This window comes from Pyrus communis, chromosome 11 (genome assembly GCF_963583255.1).
Source record: "Pyrus communis chromosome 11, drPyrComm1.1, whole genome shotgun sequence".
NCBI lineage: Eukaryota > Viridiplantae > Streptophyta > Magnoliopsida > Rosales > Rosaceae > Pyrus > Pyrus communis.
Genome location: NC_084813.1, coordinates 3461997 through 3482043, shown reverse-complemented (window position 1 = coordinate 3482043; position 20047 = coordinate 3461997). Strand labels below are relative to the sequence as shown.

The following is a 20047-nucleotide window of genomic DNA, read 5'->3' as shown; positions in this document are numbered from 1 at the left end:
TTTTTAATATAAGAACCGGACATTACCCGGCCCGGTTGAAACGGGCCGGTTCGGGCCGGGTCCACAGGTCCATTTTTTTTTTTTTTTTTGGTTGTTTGAAAGAAAAAAAAAATTGTACATATTCACAGATTGCAAACTGCACAGATTGCAAACTGCACAGATTGCAATCTGCACAAAAAAATGCAGACTAATATGCAAAGACTCCGGTGAACACAGAACTTCATATCAAAATCTTGTGAACTAGTTAACCTTTTAGCTTGTATGCTGAGAAATGTGCAACCAAATAAAAGGAAAAGAGAAGTATGTGCTGAATTATAAAAGGATATGCAAAGACTCCGGTGAACACAGAACTTCATATCAAAGTCTTCATACCCTAAGTCTGTGATCCCCACCAATTATTTTAATGCTAAGAATATGCTCGTCATCGTCAAGAAGTTCCAATCTTTCAGTACTTGTAGTGGCAGGAAGCCCAGACTTAACATCAACTTCTCTGAGACTTCCAATCTCAAGGTTCCCCTGCACCACACACCTGCTGACGAAAAATGGAGTTGACGGAGACAGAAGGTTCTTGATATGCTGCTCAAGTGCATTGATACCTTTGCCAGAAGGATCTTTGGCAACCTGCATTTTCACAAAGAGTACCATACTTAAGTTATAACACCTCAATTTCACAAGAATTTTAAGGATATCGATCCAATCTGAAACACATTAGCAGCACCATAACATTGCTAATTCCAGCAACAGTTCCAAATACACAACACCAGCTACTCAAACTACGAATACACGAAACCGAAATTAAACGTTTTAATCTTAATCAATATTTACGGGCCGAAACTTTTAGGTGTAAATCTAACAATAATTCGAACAGACTCGAGTGCAAGGTGGAGATCTGTGAATGTAGTAAACAGTATATCAATTAGCTTAGTGCTGAACCTAAGATTTACGAAAACAATACAAATCTTTCAAAAGCTTCGATATCATAGAATTGCAATTATATAATTCATGCTATCACCGAAACCGGATCAGAAGACAATGACTAACAAACAACATCTCTACACAAGACTTTAAGTACACTAACGGAAAGAACTCATGGTAAGAAACGGATCAAACCAAAGGCAACTATGATATTAAAATATGACTCGAAAGAAACAGAGATCAAAGCAAGTAAAGTTCATTAACAAAAGTAAACGATGAGGGTAAGTCAAACATTAGCAGCAGAAACAGATCTAAACAACAAAAGCAACAGAATTTCATCACAAACTAATCAATTCGAGTCGAATCGAAATTCAATTGAACAACAAGATTTCGAAAACCCCAACAAAACCCACTTCCCAAAACCCACCAAGATCCAACCTTTTCAACTCAAAAATCAAATCCCACATCCAAAACAGCCCCAATTAAGATCCCAAGTTTTCGAAACCCAAAAGCGATACTTACAAAGCAATCGTCGTCGATGGTGAAGATGTACTTCTTCTTGGAGACCATGTAGCCGAAGCATCTGCAAGCAGAGTCCTTGAAGGAGATGCAGGACGCCTTGGGACCCAGAATCCGGTTGATATCGTTGCGGTTGTAGAGCTCGTAGTCGAAGCCCTCCGGGACCTTGATCACCTTCGACGGGTCGCCGTCCTGGACGATGATGAGGTGGTACTGCTGGAAGAAGGGCCTCCACATCTCGAGGAAATCGAGGTTTCGGATGGTGGGGATGACGATGTCGAGCTCGTCCTTCAGCAGAGGGGTCGGGGCGACCTTGCTGTACTGCGCCATGGCTGCAGCTGCTTCTCACCGACGGAGAGCGAGAGAGAGGGAGGGAGAGAGAGACGGGTTGGAGTTTAGACTAAAACCTAAAACCAACGGTCATGATTGGAAGGTATGTTTATTTTCAATCTGGGCCGTCCATTTCAATTACAAACGGGCCGGTTCGGGGCCCCGTTTTTCTATAAATCTGGAACCGGCCCGACCCTAGAATGCCATTACCTAGGCCCGCCCCGCCCCGTTTCCCCTATTTAAAAACAGGACCCGCCCCGTACCCGCCCCGACCCGCCTATACCCGCCCCTACCCGCGGGCCCAAGACCCGTTTGCCCAACCCTACCGCCATCACCACAACTGTCATTGCCACGACCACCACAATCGCCATCACTACTGCTACCACCACTGCTACCACATCCTATTGGCACCACCAGCATACTCCCACCATTGCCACTGTCATTGCCACCATTGCCCATACCATAGCTACCGTTGCCACCACCTCCACTACTATACTTATTTTTGTCATTATATATAACTATCGATGCGACATTAAAATTTACCATACGCTTTTACACGATTTTTAATACTTACAAAACTTTTAGCAAACAGTTTACCAAACGCTCATATGTTTTATTATACAATAGATTATTCTTAAAGCACAACAAAATCAATTTTTTTTTAAAACACAACAATCCCAAACTAGCCCTTAGACTGGCTTCTTGCTCGCGTGTAAGCGAGGGGCGATCTCGTTTATTTGGGTGTTTACCGTCCACATGTAATATTCTCATTTGGTGATATTTTTTTGTTACCATTAGTTACCAAACTTGCCTATATCTATTACACAATAAGATATGAATGTTCAATTATATGATTTTTTTTTTTGTTGTTGAAATATTTATTTATGAATTGAAAATAAATATTAGTAGATTGTGTACATAAATATGTAACATAATTGTATAGTACATTAAAATGACTCAAATTAAAGCTCCAAAACAAACCGCAGCCCAAAATACCGTACAGTTCAAGTTCATCTATGTCGTACCGTGTAGTGAAGAAAGTATTGTACCATGTCATCGTTATACCAAGTCAGTCCCCAATCCGGCAGTACCAATTTGTGTTGTGGCATCCTAGAGTTACAAGTTACCAAATCAATCTCACGATCTGGAGGATAGAAGCAGCTAGATTGCTCTCAACAGCATGACTTGGGTTAAATAGTTCTGTCCCATCTCTTAAAAACCTGTAGAGGTAATGAAAAGAGAAGAAACAGTTAAAACTGGATTTTGGGCCTTTTGGGAATGCCAAATTTATCATTTAATCTTATATAACGAGAATTACTGAAAGAAAAAAAATTCATTTTTAAAGGAGTGAATTACCAAAAAAACCATGTATTTTTTTTTTTTGACAAATGATATTACACAAAATTTATCTAAATTATAAAGAGAAGATTCAAATTCGGGTGCAGAAGATAGAACACACTGCTCCAGTCAACTTAACTAAACTTAGGTCTGTAAAGCTGATAAGAAAATAAGAACAAACACAAATTCCACTGACGGTTTCCCATGTTTATGTACAATGCCCGCCTAGCATGCACCAAATAGTGATGATGCTTCTCCAAAGTATCTTGTATCAACATCAAACGAAAACCAACCAATATGGAAAGACATTAAGTTTTAACATCTGCTTATGAGTGTATACAATACTTTTTACCATCTAATTTAGAACTGAAGGCTGAAGCTCACTGAAAAAAACAGGAAGCAGGATATGGAAATCTCTACTGCTAAAAGGAACTAGGTGTGGTAGAGCCGCTAACCAATTTATCAGCTCCATTCGAGTCCGGTGAAAGCGGGGGTGGCATATTCCTCAATAGTCCAACCTCGTCTGATCGGATATCCAGCACCACTGCTTCGCCGTTTTCTGAACCAAGATCTTCGTTTTGGACTGCTTTCAAACCCTCCAACACTTCGTCCATGGTTGGTCGCATATCCCTCTCCTGTTGCAAACACCGGAAAGCCAATTCTGCCACAGCTGTTGTCATTCGCCTAACAGAGTAGTTTGTTTCATAGCCGAGATGAGGATCCACCAGCTCATTCACTAAATGGTTTTGGATTTTGTTGACAGCCAGGTTGGCCAAATTTATGTCATGCCGGTGCCTGTTGGTGTCCACGGCTTGTAAAGACGATAAAAGCTCGATCAAGACCACCCCAAAGCTATATACGTCACTCTTGTCTGTGAGTTGATAGCACTGGTAATACTCAGGATCGACATAGCCGGGAGTCCCTTGTGGAGCGGTTGACACATGGGTGACATCGTTGGGGAACAGTCTCGACAGACCGAAATCAGCCACTTTCACGCAAAAGTCGTTGTCTATGAGAATATTGTTGGTCTTGACATCACGGTGTATAACATCATTGCGATGGAGGAAAGCCAGTGCATCAGCTGTCTCTATGGCGATGCTCAATCGAACAGGCCAACTAAGACAGCCGGATTCCACTCGTTTCCCATGGAGATGGTCAGCCACTGTCCCATTAGGAATATACTCATAAACAAGGAGGAGTTCTCGGCTGCGTCTTGAGGTGCATCCATACAACTTGACAAGGTTCCGGTGTTCAAGACGAGTCAAGATCTCGACCTCGTTCATAAACTGCTCCACACGTTTGAAATTATTTTCATAGAGGCGCTTCACTGCAACTACGCGGCCATCATGTAGCTTACCTGGACAAACAATTAAAAGAACATTTAACCAAACAAAACCAAGATTATCTGTTTGTGAGCTAAATTGCTTGCAAAGATGGAAAAGGAAGTATTTTCGAACCATAGTAAACAGTGCCAAAGCCTCCATCTCCAAGCTCTTTAGCGGGGTTGAAATTTTCAGTGGCTTCCTCTAATTCATTATAGCTGAAGACCTGAACTCCAAAGTAAGTACTCCCCTTATTATCGTAGTCAGACTTGGAGGTAAAAGAGGGATAAGACGGGATGCTCTGAAATTGCGAGAGATCAGTCGAGGGAGTAGTAACATCCTTGCTAGTAAGGGGTGTAGGAAGCTCTTTGCTTTGAGTCTGTGCAGCAAGTTTCTTCTTCTTGCGTTGGATGAAATAATATACATAGAACCCTACGAAAACGCCGAAAAGAATTGCACCTCCTACAGCAAGACCTGAAGATGAAACAAAGTATTGTTTAGATTTTCATCTCCGTCCCATGATGCCATTGGAAACATTACAATAAGTTGTCAATGAAGTGATATATTACCTATTTTGATATGCGGCTTATTTCCTGAAATGGCCAAACAGATTCAAAATGTTAATAGAAAGAACATCATCTTATCCAAACTTGAATTGGAAGTTAGGATTACATGCAGGAACTTAACAAACTGTAGATACAACGTGTGTCAATATTTGACTTCTAAAAATGAAAAGACAAGAAATTGGATCCAAGAACGATACCAAAACACACTCTAAAGGGTGATACCAAGTCAAGAAGGCTCCACGTTTTGTGAGGTAGGGAAAATACCAAAACAGAGTAAATTTTCAAATTTGGGCACTCCAAGCACAACCTAAAACTTGCCCAAAACTACTAGAAGTAAACTCTACAATACCCAGAAAAAGAAATACCTGCTGGGTTACAGACTCGATTGCCGCAAATGCAAACGGGTCGGTTCTTATCCGAGTCAAACCCGCAAAGCCCATAGACATTGAGACACTTAGCGCACTGCTTCTCGTACGGGTTGGTATAATTGACATTGAAGCCGGTCATGATCGCCTCTCCAAACAGAGACCGGTTGGCGACCAGCACCGCCGCCGTGGTTTTGAGAATCGGCACCATAATCCCGACGGAGCACTTGAACCTGCTCACGATAGGATCGAGCGGTACCGGCCCGATCACGTAATAAGCGTCGTCGAAAGTCAAGTTAAGGTCGCAGAAAAACCAATTATTAGGTTTAGGAGTGATTAAGGTGGAATTACAGCCGTAGAAAATGGTGATGTCCATGTCGTCGTCCTCATCGTAGGTGAAGAACTCGGACTCGAGAGTCGAGTTCGCGAATTTGTTGGTGCAGGTCGAGTTCCAGAGGTCGGAGCGGGAGAGGGTGAGGTTCTGGTGAACCGGGTCGAGTTTGAGAACCCGGTAGCTCAGCGACGAGATGGTCAACTCGGGCGAGTCATCGACGCAGCTGAGGTGGAACTCCGGCGGGCCGCAGTAGGAGGGGCGGCTCCCTCCGGTGAAGGGGTAGGTGAGGTTCCGGAAAGGCCCGCAGTCGAAGGTTTGGGTGCAGTTGGAGAGGTCGGCATCGGCGGGGAATGACGTCGTAACGTCGACGGAGCAGAAGAAAAAGAAAAGGAAGAGGAGGAAGAGGAGTGGGAGCATTGAGGGAAGGGGGAATGAAACGACAGCGCGGCGAACGAGGCGGGAAGTGATGAAATTTAATAAGAGTGGAGGTTTTGTGAGAACGTGGTGGGCTGTGGTTTGTTGACTTGGAACTGTTGGACTTTTATCTCGGGGTAGCGGATTGCACGCCGCTTTTGAATAGTTTTCGGGGCTGCTGGCAAAATTGTATTGTTTTCTAGGTTTTATGGATTTCCTTTTTTCAGTTAATGTTGGTATTAATACGATTCAATGGTGTTATTCTTCGTTTATATGTGAGAGGTATTATGTTTGATTCTCGTGAAAATCGAAATTGAACAATATTATTATAGCAAACTCATTATAAAGTTTAGCCCACTTCCTACTACTTTAGAATAGATATTGTATGGTATGGAATTATATTTGTTCAATAATTGATGGGCATTTTGGTAATTTAGAAACTATTTTAGTGTTATTTATCCTTTAAATTCTATAATTCTTGTTATGTATTTGTGAATTAGTATGACTCTTGGTTAACTATTAAAAGGTTTGAGTCAAGCAATGTGGATTAAGAGAATGCCATACAATCTTTAGACTTGATTTTCTAGGTAGAAGACTTCTACTACCTACGTATCTCCGATGAGATTTTCATACTTATTTTAATCGTGTGTTGTTTGTTTTTAGTTTTTAAATTGAATAGCAAGTGGTAGATTGCTCGGGTAGTTAGGATTTTTATATTCAACTTACTGCGTTTTGTGTTGAAATTCTTCTTTTTTCTTTAGTGTAGATTAGTGTAAAATATTGCTTATACTAAATTTTTTTTTTTTCCTCTGATCTCAATTTACTGTCCCAAAGCTTCTTGATTTTCAACATTTCATATATCAAGTTTTTTTTCATTTCAGAATTATGACTTAAGGTACTAGACTAGAACGAAAAAACTTAATATATAAAATGTTAAAAACTAAGAAATTTCATGATAGTAAACTAAGTTAGTCCTAATTAAATGAAAAAATAATACTTAAACAAAGAGTATATCACCATATCTAAGTCAAAAGAGGTGTGCTGAAGATTTTTCCTAAAAGTGAACGAGTGCGCACATGAAGCCATGTTTGACTGACCAAGTATAGGTATTGTTAAAGCATATTAGGTCATTAAATAAGAACAATCTGCATCAAGAATTTGATTAAATGGATCTACCTTTTTATAGTTGGAAAAGGATCCGGAAGAGGATCTTTTTTCAAGATCCCGTAATCTTGTAATTATATTCGTTCATCGTACATTATGCGATCAGAAATCATTTAAAATTTAAAATTTAAAAATAAATATAAATAGAACCCTACAAAAATTAACCGAACGATATACAATTAACGAATATGATTACACGATCCCCTAGATCCCCATGAAAATGATCCGGATCCTTTTCCTTAATAGTTTAATGCATTAAACATGTGGGATGATGTGATGCATGTGCTTTTTTCAACAAACGTCAAAACATCGAAGAAATTTTCCCTGAACTGTACCTAGCTAAGAAATTTGACCCAAAATAAAATTAAAAAAAGTTGTACCTAAGAAATTTTTGGCAGAAGTGTTTGCAACTGAATTACACACAAAAGATCTTCAAATGCAAAGCAAGCAAATGTTCTTAAATTTTAATTTCAACGTTATAATTTGTTTAGACTTTCTTTTTTGGTCGATTTATTTAGACATCTAGTACGAGGAACTTGGCAGCTTTCTAAAATAATTTTTAGATGACAAGAAAAGCGAATTAACCGTGCGAATTATGTTGTTTGTATTAGGAGCCCTTGTCAAATATCGTCCTACTTTAAATTTAGAGAAATGCTAAAGAAACCCTCTTAAAAGTGAGATTCTTTATGAACTTTCTGCGACCTCCTAGTTTAACATAAATTCTCATACTAACATTAATAAAATATTTTGGCAAAAACATAAGGTGATAGAGAGTTCATGAAGAGTCTCACTTTTGAGACAATCTCCTTAATATTTCTCTTAAATCTATCCCCAACACATACCACACTAAAAAAAAAGCACTAATATACCCTATCGAACACCAAAAATAATAAAACACGAAAAAAAAAACAAATACAAAAAAATTATGCAAATAGTATAACGCATTCTCTTGATTAATGGATGCAAACTATATCACATAATCACAATTCTTGTGTTAATATTGCTGAGAAACTAACAAGTTATCAAATACAAAAATAATTTTTTAATAGCAATATATCTCAACATTCTGCCAAGGTTATTTGCATTGGCCTAAAAATGCACCTACATATGACACACATGTGATATGAGTGAGTTGGTTTTGTTTTGGCATGGAAAATGGCCACCCTAAACGGAGATTGGAATCTAGAAGCATAATTTGGAAATGCTTTTATTAAGAAATCAGAAAAAAGAGGGCACCCACCCAACTTGAAGTTTCCCATCGAATGCCACATGGCTTTTGTCATGGTCATGGTAATGTGAAAGAAAATGGATGGGATTGTGAGAGCCCACAATAAGAGTGAGAAAGTTAATTGGTAGTGAGCATGGTTATAGCATAGTTTAAGAACAAAGAATGGGAGCAATCACTTAATACTATGGTCTAATTGTATTTCTCTTCACTTGTAAGTGAGATGTCTAAAGTTTGATTTTTACCAAAGGCGAATTTGAACCACATTATTGCTAACCCATTATGAGGCTAAGTCCACCCTCTCCCCCTTAATATAGATAATATCGTTTGTTCAAAAAAAAAAAAAAAACACAAACAATGGGAGCAAACTTAGAAGAATGCACAAGGAGAAAATGATGTGCGGAAATTCCCTTCTTTCTAGAAAATAAAATAAAATTTTAAAAAGTAGTTTAAGAACATAGAATAGGAGAAAATTTAGCATAGCACAAAGTTAGATCACTAGTTTAGGAAAAGAAGAAAGTTAAAAACAGAGAATTGGCGCACGAGCACATAATGTGTGTTACATGCTCTTAAAGTCCGTCTCTTCTATTAATTCCGAATAGATTACTTCCGCATTCCACCATATCCTTCCTCCGCCCTCTTTCATCTATCATTTCTCTCATGCATTTTCCTTAGTCTCTAACAAAAAACAAATGAATACGTGCTAAAGCCTAAAACAAATGGATATAAAACCATCCTAAAATGGTAATTTAAACTTTCTTAGCTATCTAAGAAAATCCTGCACGACAATTTATGCACTCTATCAAATTCTAATTTCATATCCGTGCACTCTATTAACTTGTTAGAGTAGAATATGTACTTGTTCTAACAAATGCAGATGGTTCTCTAATTTGAGGCAGCGCATTGGTTGCTGAGGAAGCATTGCCATAGTACAAAGTACTAAAATTGGAGGACAAAAACTAAAAAGGGGCGTCAATCTAACCCTTCAAACACCAGCGTATTGTCTAAGACCCAGATTGTTGAGCGCATCAATCCTAGTCAGGAATCTAAAGTTTATTCCGCATATTGCTAATTGGTTTTGGGTTAGACGATAGTCTAATTCTATCATAAACATAGTGGAAAGATGTTTAGGCGCATACCTTCACAGTTTGAGGGAGTATGTCCATCCTTACAGAAGCAGGTGAATTCAGCTGAAGATATATTGTACCCGCACTGACCCCCTGACCCTCGACATTGGTCACACAAGGTATTGCTTGCATCCCACTTCAACCCAATCCCGGAGTCAAGTGCAGCAACCAGATTATCCTTGGACGAATTCAACACCAGATTTGCAGCTGCGGATTGAGAAATGCTGGCAGTGACAGTCGTTTTGCAGTTACCACTTATATTCGGCAACCCTAAATTTGTGACGAAGTAATTATTGGAAGTGGCAGTACTGTTTATGCTGCAACTGAATTGACTTGTGGGCTGAATTGGAAGAGGAATGTCAAGCGGGGGACAGTTGTAGAACAGCAGTACTTCTTGAACATCCGATGTATTTTTGACACGGCTTGATTTTATGGTTGTATTGGCAAGTGACACCGGACAAAGGTTGTTCCAAAAGTCCGTTCTAGCAACCCGTAGAGTACTTGTAGATTGATTTATATCGAGGACTCGATAATCTTGGCCGTCAAATGAGATCACGGGAGCATCTCCGCTGCAGTTGAGCTTGAAATCGGGGTAGCCACAATAATCTGGCCGGCTTGATCCCCAAAAAGGGTAATGAACATCCCGAAAATTTACGCATTGGAACGATGCGCTACAGTTGAGGTATCGATCGTAATCCGCTGCCGAAGATTTTCGGACATGAAAAAGGCATATGGTAGTTGTGATCACAAGGAGTAAAGACATGTTCTGGAAGGGATAGAGATGTATTTCCATGGAGAGAGAGAGAGAGAGAGAGAGAGAGAGAGAGAGAGAGAGAGAGAGAGAGAGGTATTAATCAAACTCGTTGAAAAAATGGACAAGATGAATGTGGAATCATTGCCATCTGCAAAGGACGACTGAGAAGGCAAAAAAAAAAAGTGGGAGACGTGACGAAGTAAGTAAACGTTAGGTTAAATCTTTGTTATTTATTATTTTTTTAATATTAAAAAATAGAAGGTTTTATTTGGAACTTTAATCTAAGAGTTAATCTCAATATACTACCTTGAAATTTATTGGTTTTCAACATTTGGTACATGAAGTTTTTTTCATCACAATCTGGTACCTAAAGTTATAATTATAGTAAACTTTTATACATCCGTTAAGTTTTCCGTTAGAACTTCTGTTAACTGATAACGTGACGTTCACGTGAACAATAATTGGACGCCATGTATCAATATGGGGCCACTTGAATATTAAAAAATTAAAAAATTCGAAATTAAAAAAAAAAAAAAACCAAAAAAAAAAAGAAAAGAAAAGAAAAACCCATTTGTTTCCTACCTCATCCCCTGCACCCTTTGGTCCCTCTACCTCCCTTCTCTCTTCTACAACCTGCATCCCTTCTCTCCATTCTCTCTTTTGCAACCTGCACCACCCTCCATTCTCTCCTCTGCAACCCATACCCACCCTCCCCGCACACCCAACCCAACAAAATCCCACCCAAAGGAATTCCAATTCAACAAGAAACCCATCCAATTTTTGAAATTTATCAAAAACCCCGTTGACTCAAATCCCTAATTTGGATAAATTCCCAAATCCTAACCGATTCTTGAGCATTCCTAGCCCCTGCCGCCACCCCACTAGACTCTGACAACGGCACATGGTGGCTCCCTTGCTTCGGTTCTTCTCTCCCCTCGAGTGGCTCGCGATCCGTATCTACTCCGGATCGAATTTCGAATTTGTGTTCCTCAGATTTTGGGGATTAGGGTTTTTGCAAAGGGTGAAGGTGAAAAGGATGGAGGAGGGAGAAGGGAGGGAAGGTGAAGAGGGTGGAGGTGGGTCAGGTATAAAGCATTGGGTGGGTGCAGAGGAAAGAAGGGAGGGAGTAGGGGTGAGGTGAGGTAGGAGAGGTGGGTGTGGGTTGCAGAGGAGATGAGGGAGGGTGGTGCGGGTTGCAGAGGAGAGAAGGGAGGGTGCAGTTGCAAAGGAAGAAGGGAGGGAGGGGGTTGGGGGGAGGTAGAAGGTGGGGTGGGTTTTTTTTTTTTTTTTTTTTTTTTTTTTTTTATTAATATTCAAGTGGGCCTATATTGATACATGGCGTCCAGTTATTGCCCAAGTGGACGCCACGTCATCAGTTAACATAAGTTTTAACTGAAAACTTAACGGATGTATGAGAGTGTCCTAGAATTATAATTTTAGGTACCAAACTGAGACCAAAAAAACTTCATGTACCAAATATTGAAAATCAAGAAATTTCTGAGTAAAACTGATATTAACCCTTAATTTAATTATGAGTGCTTATGTTAGTGGAAAGCTTTGGCGGCCAAGTCTGTAACTAATTTTATGGTCAACTTTGCGTAGTGGCCTCGTCAGGAAATAGGTATTGGTTGTCGAACAGATCAGCCGCCTTAATAGAAAAATTGGCTTAATTTTGGATTTTTGTTATACCTAATCCCTCTGCACTTAGATTACAATCATCAAAGTCAACAAAGGCCGGCTCGCGTTTTCGGGGGAATTGTATAGTTGTACGGTAGGTTAGATGTATTTTCCGATGGAACTAAAGCGTTTAACTTTTTGTATATGGACTTTTCTAAAAATATGAATTTAGCTTTTAAAACTTAATTTTCTCTACATAAAATTTGACATAAGCTTTTTTCTTGAATAAAACATATTAACTAGATTCCATATCAGCAAATTCATTAATTATATTTGACTTCACACATTAAAGAAAATTTGGATGCCTAAAATACCCCTATTTGAATTTTTTATTTTTTTATAAAACCTATTTGAATGTTTGATGTATATAATTAATGCCATGGTAAGGGAGAATTAATGATTTTACAAAAAAAAAACATTAATGTTATAAATTCATTACCTAATATATAATAACATAAAACATGTCTAATATATGTTATTATACATGCTTAATTAAGTCAATAAAATTATATTTTACATATTAATGTAGGTAAATTATTTCTCACACACACACACACACACATATATATATATATATATATAAATGCCTAATATATGTAAAATTCATGCAAAATAATTTACCTAAAAAAAAACATTTGATTCAAATAGTGCACCTACTATTAAAATTTTAAAATGTTAGATTGCTTAAAAAAAAGAAAAAATAATATACGTATATGTAAAATACATGAAAAATAATTTACCTACATAATAACAAACTCATATATGCAAAATACATGCAAACTAATTTACCTTATAAATTCATTGTTTAATTTTTAAAAGAAACAATGTTTCTACTAGTTTTTTTTTCCAAAAATAAAGTACCTATTATTTAGTTTTTACGAAAATTGTGTACCTATTGTGCAATTTAAAAAAAAAAAAAATTTACATATTGTTTTTTTTTTTTTAATGAAAATAATGTAACTATTGTTTAGTTGTTACAAGAAACAATGTATCTACTAGTTTATTTTTACCTTTTTTTATTTTTTTTTATTTTCACAAGTTAATGTATCTACTTTTTCAATAGAATGTATATTGAACTAATTAGATTTGGATTAGGCGATTTCACATAAAAGAAGAAAATAACCTTTTTTAAAAAAAAATAATAAAAGCAAAACAAAAAAACTTAAACTATTGAATGTTGTTGACAAACAAAAGACAATAAATTAAAAGTCTACAAAAAAAAAAATCGTAATAGCCATATTAATGTTGGTGGCATGGTGTTGTAAATAAATTTAAATGTATGGATATCTTTTATCTTACATGGCATCAAATTCAAAATTTGGGTTTTATTTGGACGTTTTAATATAGGTGGGTTTATGTCCAGAATTCAACAGTTGTAAGGAGTTAAATCTAAAGCACCCTAAACTTTTATTTGACCGCTTGTAGGATGTAAAACTGGAATTTAGAAGAAAAATTTTGCGGTGTGGGAAGAGCAACAAAATGGGTTCACAAGAATGGCACCAGCAAAGGATGAAAATGACCAAAACATGAACAATCTTGAGGGTTTTGGGGTTGGCTCGAGCAACATTTGGGAGAAATATAAGGAGTTGTTTGGTATTCAATTCGAAAAACAACTCATAGTTTTCGATGATTAAGGTAACTACATTATTTAGTAATAATTGGTTTCCCAAACCCAAAAAATTGAATCCAACATGGATACCAAACAAATCCATCAATTGTTTGCTTTTTTTGCAAACAATTGGCTCTAACTGTACTAGGTTCCTTCCCTCTGCTTGCATTCGAATTTTCAACCTGGGTTTTCTAACACACAAGCCTACTTAAACACAGTTTACGACTAATCATCTAAAATAGCTAGGAGTTCCAAATGTGTAATTTATATGAGAATGACAAGGGACAGACGTACCTCCGCTTCCGCCTCCGGCTCCGGGTTGAGTTGAATTACTAGTTTCAGTACATATGGTTGCATAGGCCTGATCTCGGCAAAAGCAGCTGAATCCAGAATTAGTAGTAGTGTTAAGCCCACACTGTCCTCCTGATTCCTCACATTTGTTGCATTGATTGCTGTCAATCTCCAATTCCAACGGGAAGCCCCCGTTTACCGCATTGCTGACGGTTGTTTGACTGGCCTCTAAAGCCTGAGCAGCTTCTGTATAAACCGGAACAATAACCTCATCTGTACAGCTGATAGAAGATGTCTGCTCAACCATCGAACGTGTCACATAGAAAACAGGGCTCACTGTATTGTGTATGTTGCAGGACTGCGTACTAGGAAGCCCTATGCTGATATTGCATCGGTAGTAAAACGTCATGTTTGTATAACCAGAGGCATAATTAAACAGAGAGAAGTTGAGGGTGGTGTTGACGAAAGTCGGCGGACAGATACTACCCCAGTAATCCTGCCTAGCAACCTTAACAGTCCTAGGAGTAGTGGTCGAATTCATTTCAAGAATTCTGAAGCTCAGACCGTTCATGTTGATCACAGGGACGTTGCTTAGACATTGGACCTCGTACCCTGGCTGACCACAGTAACTAGCTCTGTTTACCCCATAAAAGGGGTACGAGATGTTTCCCACGCCACCACAATTGATAGCGCTGCTGCAGTTAGTGAATTGTGCACCATCCTGGCATAGAATTAACTTGACGTTGATCGAAAGGAAAGAAGCGATCAAAAGAAATGGAAACAAAGATTGGAGCAGAAAGGACAGCATGATGGATGTTGGAGGAAAAAGCTGAGCAAAGAAACTGGAGCGTGAAATGAAATGGGGAACTAGTACAAGGAATAAGAGTCCGCATTCTTGTTTCGTTTTAATATATAAGTCGTTCCAACTTGCAAGTTTTGAAATAGAGGCCCTTTAACATATTCAATGAAACAGTTGCCTCCCTCTCTTGTTTCTGCTATGTCTTTTTCTCATTTCTTTTCATCGTTCATATTTGAATTTCTTGCACACCGGCCTATCCGAAGACGCACGTACTAGTTTAATATTATTTCCATCTAAAATCATTTATTAGATGTCAATCCATTTGTATTGTCCACACGTTAGACTTGAATATTTGCCACACGTGAGGAGGAGTGTTGAGAATAAATCACATTGATGAGAGAAGGGACCTTGCATGTGCTTATAAGAAGTTGGGCTATTCCCATATTGTCAAGTAATTTTACAATAGAACATCAAACTTCTTAAAAAAAAAAAAAAAAAATGTTGTCCAGAAGCAATGTACCAAAGTCAAGGGATGATGGACCCAATGGAAAATAATAAAGACAAGATTCCTCAAATGGTTGGTTTGAGTGGGATAACGACCCCACAGAAAGAGACAGGGCATTGTTCAAAATATTAAATTCATTACTCTGGTACTCTTTCTTATTTTTCTTCTTTCTTCCACAATGGGGAGGATAACAGTGCAGCTAACTTGTTAGTTGTAAGTGCCTAAGTGGCATGACTGATCTTCATCAAACTGGCTAAAGGGTTTTGTTAGGAACTTAGAAATTGATATTGGCGTGAGTTGAGACTTCCTTATCTGCTGACTCAAGCTATGTCTGTAAGAAGTTACCTGCTTTGTTTGAATACTATTGGCTTGACTCAGTTTTGGCAGGAATCTGATACAAGGGCTTATATATATATATAAGCGATGTTCTACGGTAATTTACATTAAAGAGAAGAGAGAGGGCTTGAACATAGGACGCAGTGAGTTGAAGAAAATGCCATAACCACTGGAGTAATCCACCACCAATAAAACCCTTATTTGTATATTTGATTAAGTATAATTAGATTTAAAAATTAAAAACGAAATAATTATCAAACGGTTCTTCAAACTCTTGAAAATTTTCAATATTTCCTATAATAGTGACAAAACAATTCACGATTAAGACTTGATCTTTCCAACTTGAACTAGCTTCATTATAATTTGAAAGGGGTAAGGCATCAAACTTGGACAAATTTAAACATTAATTTGACCACTAAAGTATATGTGGTCAGGTGACAGCTATTTCATTTGTTTTCAAATACCTTATTAGTTCATGATCACATTGCTAACCATTTCTCTAACACAAATGACTCCTTCCGCGTATGTGTGGGGCTAGTAACAGACTAAATGATTCTTGAAATTGACAAAGGACTGAAGTATTCCTAAAAAATTATGCAGTCTCCTAAAAATTAGTACTTTCAACACTCGGTTGAGGTTACTGAACTCTCCTGGCAACTCCCTAAGGCTCCTACATCAGTTAGCCTTTCAAGCAATTCCTAACCATATTTGCTTCCATTCCCTCGATTTGGCTTATGTTTAATGGAGTCACATAATCCATAGACAAAACAAAGTAATGTAGGTGGTTATTGTACTGATGAATGTTTACCTACTTCGAACAGTGGAAGTTCGGAAGAGAAGATGAGGTAGGATCATCTACCTTCGCCTGATCAATGTAATTCTTGATTTTCAGGTATAGAATTGCGAACTGTAATGTGGAACTCACATGTTTTTTGATTCCATATGTGTTGGTAAATACGTACGGAAATCATGAATCAAAATAAGTTCAATACCGATTCAATGCAAGTAATATGTAAGTTGAAAAACGATCGATCACAATACCAAAAGAGAAAAAGTTGATGCATGGAACCCAAGTGCCTAAAGTTTTTAGCCTAATGGTATTTCCCTTCCCTCTAATGTTAGTGTGAGTTAGGGATTCATGTTATTAATTAGAAACAAATTTAGCTTAAAATGTTAGTGTGAGTTGAAAAAAATGCCACAACCACTAGAGTAATCAACCACTAATAAAACCCTTATTTGTATATTTGACTATGTATAATTCGATTTAAAAATTAAAAACGAAATAGTTATCAAACGGTTCTTAAAACTCTTGAAATTTTTCAATAATTCCTATTATAATATATTGACAAAACAATTCACGATTAAGACTTGATCTTTCCAACTTGAACTAGCTTCATTATAATTTGAAAAGGGCAAGCCATCAAACTCGGACAAATTTAAGCCTTAATTTAACCACTAAAGTATATGTCCCCCTAATTGTTATGGAAGGTTAATATTAATTATCTGCCTAGCTGTATTTTGGTCCGTCCATAATTTGTTTTTTGTTACAGTAATGTGATCGTGTAAATCCTATCATATCTAAGATATCTCTTAGACTATATATTATCTTATTAGAGTTATATTCCTATTTGGGATAAGAAATTTCCTATTACTATAAACAAAGGCACAATAGGATGAAATAACACGCTTCACAGTTATACATCTCTCTTTTTCTCTCACTGCTATTTCATTTGTTTTCAAATATCTTATTAGTTGATGGTCACATTGCTAACCATTTCTCTAATAGAAATTACTCCTTCCGCGTATGTGTGGGGCTAGTAACAGACTAAATTATTCTTGAAATTGACAAAGGACTGAAGTATTCCTAAAAAAATTATGCAGTCTCCTAAAAATTAGTACTTTCAACACTCGGTTGAGGGTACTGAACTCTCCTGGCAACTGTCCAAGGCTCCTACATCAGTTAGCTGTTCAAGCATTTCCTAACCATATTTGTTCCCATTCCCTCGATTTGGCATATGTTTAATGGAGTCACATAATCCATAGACAAAACAAAGTAATGCAGGTGGTTATTGTACTGATTAATGTTTACCTACTTCGAATAGAGGAAGTTCGGAATAGGAAGAGAAGATGAGGTAGGATCATCTACCTTCGCCTGATCAATGTAATTCTTGATTTTCAGGTATTGAATTGCGAACTGTAATGTGGAACTCACATGCTTTTTTATTCCATATGTGTTGGTAAATACGTACGGAAATCATGAATCAAAATAAGTTCAATACCGATTCTATGCAAGTTGAAAAACGATCGATCACAGTACTAAAAGAGAAAAAGTTGATGTATGGAACCCAAGTGCCTAAAGTTTTTAGCCTAATGGTATTTCCCTTCCCTCTAATGTCAGTGGTTATTAATTAGAAACAAATTTAGCTTAAAATGCAAAACTAAGCATAGCTAATTGGGTTGTTAGTTCATACCTTTAGCTGGCGGTGGCACTACTGCTGGATTGTCTATGGCCTCTGCTGTGGCGGCGGAACAAGTCCGGGACTCAGAAGCTTGATTTGCGCAATGACAAACAGTTTCATTCAAATTCCAATCATAGCCACAAACACCCTTTGAACTAACACACTCACCGCATTTTTCACTATCCACCTTATACTTCACCTCAAACCCTTCCCTCACTACAGCTTCAAGCGCCGTCGCGTTCTGTATATTGAAGATTCCGAAACCCGTTGCATCACAAATCCGAACAACCACTTTTGACTTACAGATCGGAGGTCGCGGGACATCTGCAGGTATTGCGGCCACATCCTCATAAGCTTCATCATCGGGGCAGCTGAAATCTGCAACTTTTGAGCTAGAAGTACAATCATAGAGTAAAGTGACGTCCGAAGACCCGATAACATAGTCAAAAAGTTCGGAATTGAGTTTGGTATCCCCAAACTTCGGCGAACAAACTTTGTCACAGTAGTCATCTCTTACAATTTTGAGTGTCTGGTCACCTTGGTTAATCTTCAGCAATCTGTATTTGACCTCCATAATCTCAATGGCGGTAACATCGTTCGCGCATGTTAGCTTCAGTTCCGGATAGCCGCAACTCTCCGGCCTTCCATCTCCCCAAAAGGGAAATCCCACTTGTGTGATGTCTCCACAGTGAAACGCGTTACTACAATTTGTGTACGAATCGAAGCTTGAGGACAAAGGAAAGTTGATGAAAACAAAGAAGGCGAAATGGGATGAGAAGAAAAGCCAGGAATTCATATTTTGGGAAAGTGGAAGTATTTGGTAGAAATGAAATGAATTAAGTTGGTCGTGGTTGAAGTTGGAGTAGGAGTTGGAGTGACACTAGGTAAAAGCAAGGAACTAGAGACAGAGGAAAGGAGCTAGTGACGTTATAGGACAAGCTTATTCAAAGAAAGGAAATTAACCCAAAAAAAAAAGAGAAAGGGTGGGACAAATTATGAGTACTTGACGTTTTGTTGACTATTTATCTTTCTATTTATTTATTTTTATTACCTGTAATATTTTAAATTAATTTAGTATTGAACTAGCCATCCAATCTAATTTTTAAACTCCAACTTTTATGCAAAGATTTTCAATTAGCCAGAAATACGGAGTTGTGCACTACAAATCATCATATAATTTGAAGAAATTTTTTTCTTTCAAATGTCCTTCCAATTATATAATAATATGTGATATATTACTTGTGTTTTGAACGCACTAAAAAAATACTAAAGAAAAATAATACCATAGCCTGGAGTCTTAATGCCTCATAAAATTTTGTTGACTTGATCAAAAGATTTTATTTTACGCAGATCTAGAATTTTCTTCTCCTCTGGCTTTACGGGTAATTTTTATTGTTTGGGGTTATTTGCTACAAGTCAAGCCAAATTAGTTTACGTATAAGCGCTTCCCTACAAGAAAAGACATTTTAATGGCCTCAAAAACTAGATGGTACCCGTTCATCCACTCCCACCTACCTATCACCTGTTGGAGTTTGAGACTCTCTTGTCCCACATTGATCAATAGTATTTTTTCATAAGCCTTTATATAGGCTTATTCCCTTTTCTTAGTAATTAGAACTTGGACCATTGGTCAATAGTATTTTTTCATAAGCCTTTATATAGGCTTATTCCCTTTTCATAAGCCTTATGGTTGTGTGAATTAGGCTTGAATATAATATAGCCTAAATACAATTAATATTAATTAATCAAGCCTTGGAATTTAAAATTAATCAGATTCATTAATTTTAATTTTCGGATTAAGTTTTTTAATTAATTTATTAATTAAAAAACGTTTTGATTAAAAGACATAGCTGTTAGAAAGAGTTGTACTTTTTGATTAAAAGATACAGCTATTAGAAAGAGTTGTGTGCTTTCAAATACAGCCTTATGGTTGTGTGAATTAGGCTTGAATATAATATAGCCTAAATACAATTAATATTAATTAATCAAGCCTTGGAA

General features: G+C 37.4%; 2 protein-coding genes across 6 annotated transcripts; both read right to left on the bottom strand.

The window, feature by feature from the left end:
- Positions 1–366: 366 nt before the first annotated feature.
- On the bottom strand, positions 367–1828 carry LOC137707779 (UDP-arabinopyranose mutase 3-like). The gene is made up of 2 exons (XM_068446702.1): positions 1438–1828; positions 367–621 (listed from the first exon to the last, which is right to left on the bottom strand). The coding sequence occupies exons 1-2, from the start codon at positions 1762–1764 to the stop codon at positions 367–369; spliced, it is 582 nt and encodes a 193-aa protein (XP_068302803.1). The 5' UTR covers positions 1765–1828.
- An 825-nt stretch (positions 1829–2653) lies between these two features.
- LOC137709473 (LEAF RUST 10 DISEASE-RESISTANCE LOCUS RECEPTOR-LIKE PROTEIN KINASE-like 1.3) lies at positions 2654–18987 on the bottom strand. 5 transcript variants are annotated; one of them, XM_068448566.1, is made up of 5 exons: positions 13954–14893; positions 4994–5017; positions 4560–4898; positions 3558–4459; positions 2654–2984 (listed from the first exon to the last, which is right to left on the bottom strand). In XM_068448566.1, exons 1-5 carry the CDS (start codon positions 14756–14758, stop codon positions 2955–2957), a joined length of 2100 nt encoding a protein of 699 aa, XP_068304667.1. In that variant the 5' UTR covers positions 14759–14893; the 3' UTR covers positions 2654–2954. The 5 variants fall into 5 exon arrangements, with proteins under 5 accessions (XP_068304667.1, XP_068304668.1, XP_068304666.1 ...); XM_068448567.1 differs by lacking the exons at positions 2654–2984; positions 13954–14893 and adding an exon at positions 18062–18987 and having other exon boundaries at positions 3231–4459; XM_068448565.1 differs by lacking the exon at positions 2654–2984 and having other exon boundaries at positions 3231–4459; positions 13954–14892.
- Between the last annotated feature and the right edge of the window lie 1060 nt (positions 18988–20047).